Source organism: Camelina sativa, chromosome 11 (genome assembly GCF_000633955.1).
Source record: "Camelina sativa cultivar DH55 chromosome 11, Cs, whole genome shotgun sequence".
NCBI classification, from domain to species: Eukaryota; Viridiplantae; Streptophyta; class Magnoliopsida; order Brassicales; family Brassicaceae; genus Camelina; species Camelina sativa.
The window spans coordinates 5953577-5956774 of NC_025695.1; the positions used below are offsets into that span (position 1 = coordinate 5953577).

The window sequence follows — 3198 nt, forward strand, 5'->3', positions numbered from 1 at the left end:
ACGAGTGACGAGGGTAATCACACTGTGTATCTCCCAATCTTGCTCTCTCTCTCTCTCCTTGGGGCGTTGATTTTGCTGTGTATCTCTTCTGACCTAATTACGAAGCAACGGTCTCCGCACTCTCTCTCTCTCTCTCGAGTTAAGACTCTGAGGAAAAGGAAAACCTTGTAGAAAGAGCTTTTTAGGTTCACCAGTTTCGGGATTCCTAGGAGGAAGTTTCTAGTTAAAAGAATCCAACCAAAGTTCGTCTTTTTACATCGCTGGTTAGTGTCTCATTATCTATTTATGCCCTCACTTGTTCTTTTATCCTGCTCTTCGGTTCCCATTCTTTGTTGTATTGAGTGAAAGGTATCTACTTTAGGGTTTGCAGTCCAGAATTGGGGATTTATGATGTTTATTATGCTTGTGTTTATCTTTTACAGAATTGGTTGAAGTCAGATCATTAAGCATCTTTTTATTATATGCTGTGAAGTTGGTTTGGTATAGCCATATAATGTAATTGGGTTTTCAATTTTCAATTCTTAAAATTGATTCTATGTATGTAGTCTTGGAGCTTAATTGAGTTGAATGATCAATTTGTATCACATTGAGATGGTATCACTCACATTTATTTTTTGATGCTTAATTGTATCACATTGAGATGGTATCACTCACATTTGTGTAACTGTTCTAGTTTATCTATCACCTACCAATGTCTTGTTTCTTTCTGACATTTTGGACACAGGTTTTTAAAACATGCCGAGAGAGGAGAGTTCGAAAGCCACTCGAAGAAGCACCAGGTCGTCATCTTCTGTAACTGTTGAGAACGCAGAACCTAATGAATCCCACCAACCAACCGTTGATGATCTTACTTTTGGGGATGAATCAATCACGGTGGATGCGGTTCTATCTAACTTTCCTGGCAGGCGCTCTCAGATTTTAGACCTTATTCGTCTTATGGGTCCGTTGGATTGCCCTACTCTTCCAGTAATGATCTATGGAAGTGCTTCTACTGGAAAAACCAGTGTTGTTCTTCAGGTGCTCAGGCATCTCAGTCGTCCCTTTGTTTACTCAAGCTGTCGTACATGTTACAGTCCCCGTATCTTGTTTGAGTCGATTCTGAATCAGTTGTTGCTGCATAGGAAGTGTTCTTCAAATGGGTATTCTAGTGCTAAACGTTGTGACAAACCATCTGATTTTGTCAACTTGCTTCGTGAAGCCCTTGGTAATGTGATAGAGTCTCTTGAGTCTGGTTCTGGAACTTCAAGACCAGATAAGTCGGATGGGAAACCTATGGGGAAGATGGTGTACTTAATATTTGATAATGTGGATCTTATCAGAGACTGGGACAAAGGCTCTATGATCCTGCAGTTTCTTTTCAGTTTGTATAATGTTTTGAAGATGCCTCAACTTGGTATTATACTTATCAGCGGATTGCCACCTGATGTGTATTACTCAAACATGGGATACACAGACCCTCTACCTCTTTATTTTCCTGAGTACTCTGAAGAGGATCTTCGTCAAATTTTCTTGAGAAATCAAGCTAACCGGAAATTGTACGCTGCATTCCTCGAGTAAGGCGATAGTGCAACCTTGCCTCCCTACTAGCTTTCTCTATCCTTTACTTATATTGTTTACTGATGTAGTTTTTGGTGTCAAAACAGTGTTGTGTTGAAACCATTCTGTAGGGTCACCAGGAGACTTGAGGAACTGTCTACTACCTTCTCATCATTGTTCAGAAAGTATTGTGAACCACTTGATGATTTAGGAATTTCACCCAATGAAGATATGAAGAGAAGGCTGTATAGCCATCTTAAACCGCTTATTGCTCCCTGTTTAAATGAGATATTCAGGGTCTCGAGTCACCCTCATGATGGTGACACCAGAGGCGAGAGAAGACAGAAAGCCAGCTACAGTTCTGAAAACCGTGAAGAACTTGAAACATTGGACTTCCATATGTCTGTTTCAGCAAAGTTTCTTCTTATTGCGGCATTTCTCGCTTCAAGAAACCCTGCAACGCTAGACGCATCCATGTTTGACTCCACAGGGGGCATGGATAATCGTAAAAGAAAGCGGAAGTAAGTTGTCAAAATCAGTGTCATCATTTCTCTTTTGACATATAGCTTAATAGATAAATGATTTGATTCACTGAGTTTAATAACAAGTCTAGTAAAAGTATGTAATTGTAATGGTGATGTGTGTTCCTGATATATCCTTCACAATGGTTCCTCCTCAGGGCCTCTGAGAAATCGATGGAAAAAAAGGAAATGGCAGAGCAGGAAGCAGTCATGAAAGGGCCTGGAAGCTTTCCACTGGAAAGACTATTGGCGATATTCCAATGTATTGCCTCTGTGGGAGATTCATCATTTGGTGAAGAGGAAGAAGAAGAAGACGAAGATCCAACGGGTTACGACAAAGAAAATAACAACCTGATGTCTGATATTCTGCTGCAAGTGTCAAGTCTTTGTGATGCAAACTTTTTGATCAAAAGTGGAAGCTGCCCGTTAGAAGGATCTATTAGGTACCGCTCTATGGTCTCTGAAGATCTGGCACTGAAGGTAACACACACTTTGTTTCCAATTTTTGAGTCATATAGCAGGGGGGTAATACAAAAACAATGCTGATGCACCAATTTTTGTGTGTGTTTCCTCTAATATGGTTTACAGGCTGCGAGAAGTCTCAGCTTTCCACTAGCCAAGTACTTGTACAGAAGATAATGATATGTGAAGCTAATGGTACACTCTCCATTGAGCCCTTGTATTGTAGAATTTAGCAATTAGTTTTAGTTGTCTCAGGAAACTTTATCGTATTGAGAAGCAATTTCGAAGTTAACAACGTGGTCTGTAAATGTATGTGAATGATGTTTCTTTTTTTTTTATGTAACCATTTTTACTATAGTTTCTACGGCAAACTGATTTCGGAATCAACCTTGAGTTTGTTAAATTCTGATGTTATGAGACCAGTCTTAAATCCGGTTTAGTTTCATTTCTTATGAAACCTAAGATGAGATAAACTTCTCTGTTAAGAAAGTTTTTGTTCCCATCTTCTTGTCGACTTAAAATTTCTTCCATTCCTAGTTTTTAGGTTTGGAACTATATGATTTATGTATCGTGAAACCTGTCACATATGTATCTATCATCATCAGATAGTTTCTACACTTTATAAACTTGGTTTCTACACCGTATAGACTTGGTTTCTCAAGATTCTATCTAAGATTTT

At 39.0% G+C, this 3198-nt stretch overlaps 1 protein-coding gene across 2 annotated transcripts in view; it reads left to right on the forward strand.

Annotated features, from left to right (window-relative positions):
* LOC104721869 (origin of replication complex subunit 5) overlaps window positions 1-3198 on the forward strand; it is an 8606-nt gene continuing 5408 nt past the window's right edge. Inside the window, exons 1-5 of one of the 2 annotated variants that reach the window (XM_010439941.2) lie at window positions 1-263; window positions 725-1553; window positions 1644-2057; window positions 2216-2537; window positions 2646-2902. In XM_010439941.2, coding sequence (XP_010438243.1) covers window positions 736-1553; window positions 1644-2057; window positions 2216-2537; window positions 2646-2696 — 1605 coding nt within the window. In that variant the 5' untranslated portion in view covers window positions 1-263; window positions 725-735 and the 3' untranslated portion in view covers window positions 2697-2902. Of the gene's footprint in view, window positions 264-724; window positions 1554-1643; window positions 2058-2215; window positions 2538-2645; window positions 2903-3198 lie in introns of those variants that run through there. The other variant, XM_010439942.2, reaches the window with a different exon arrangement.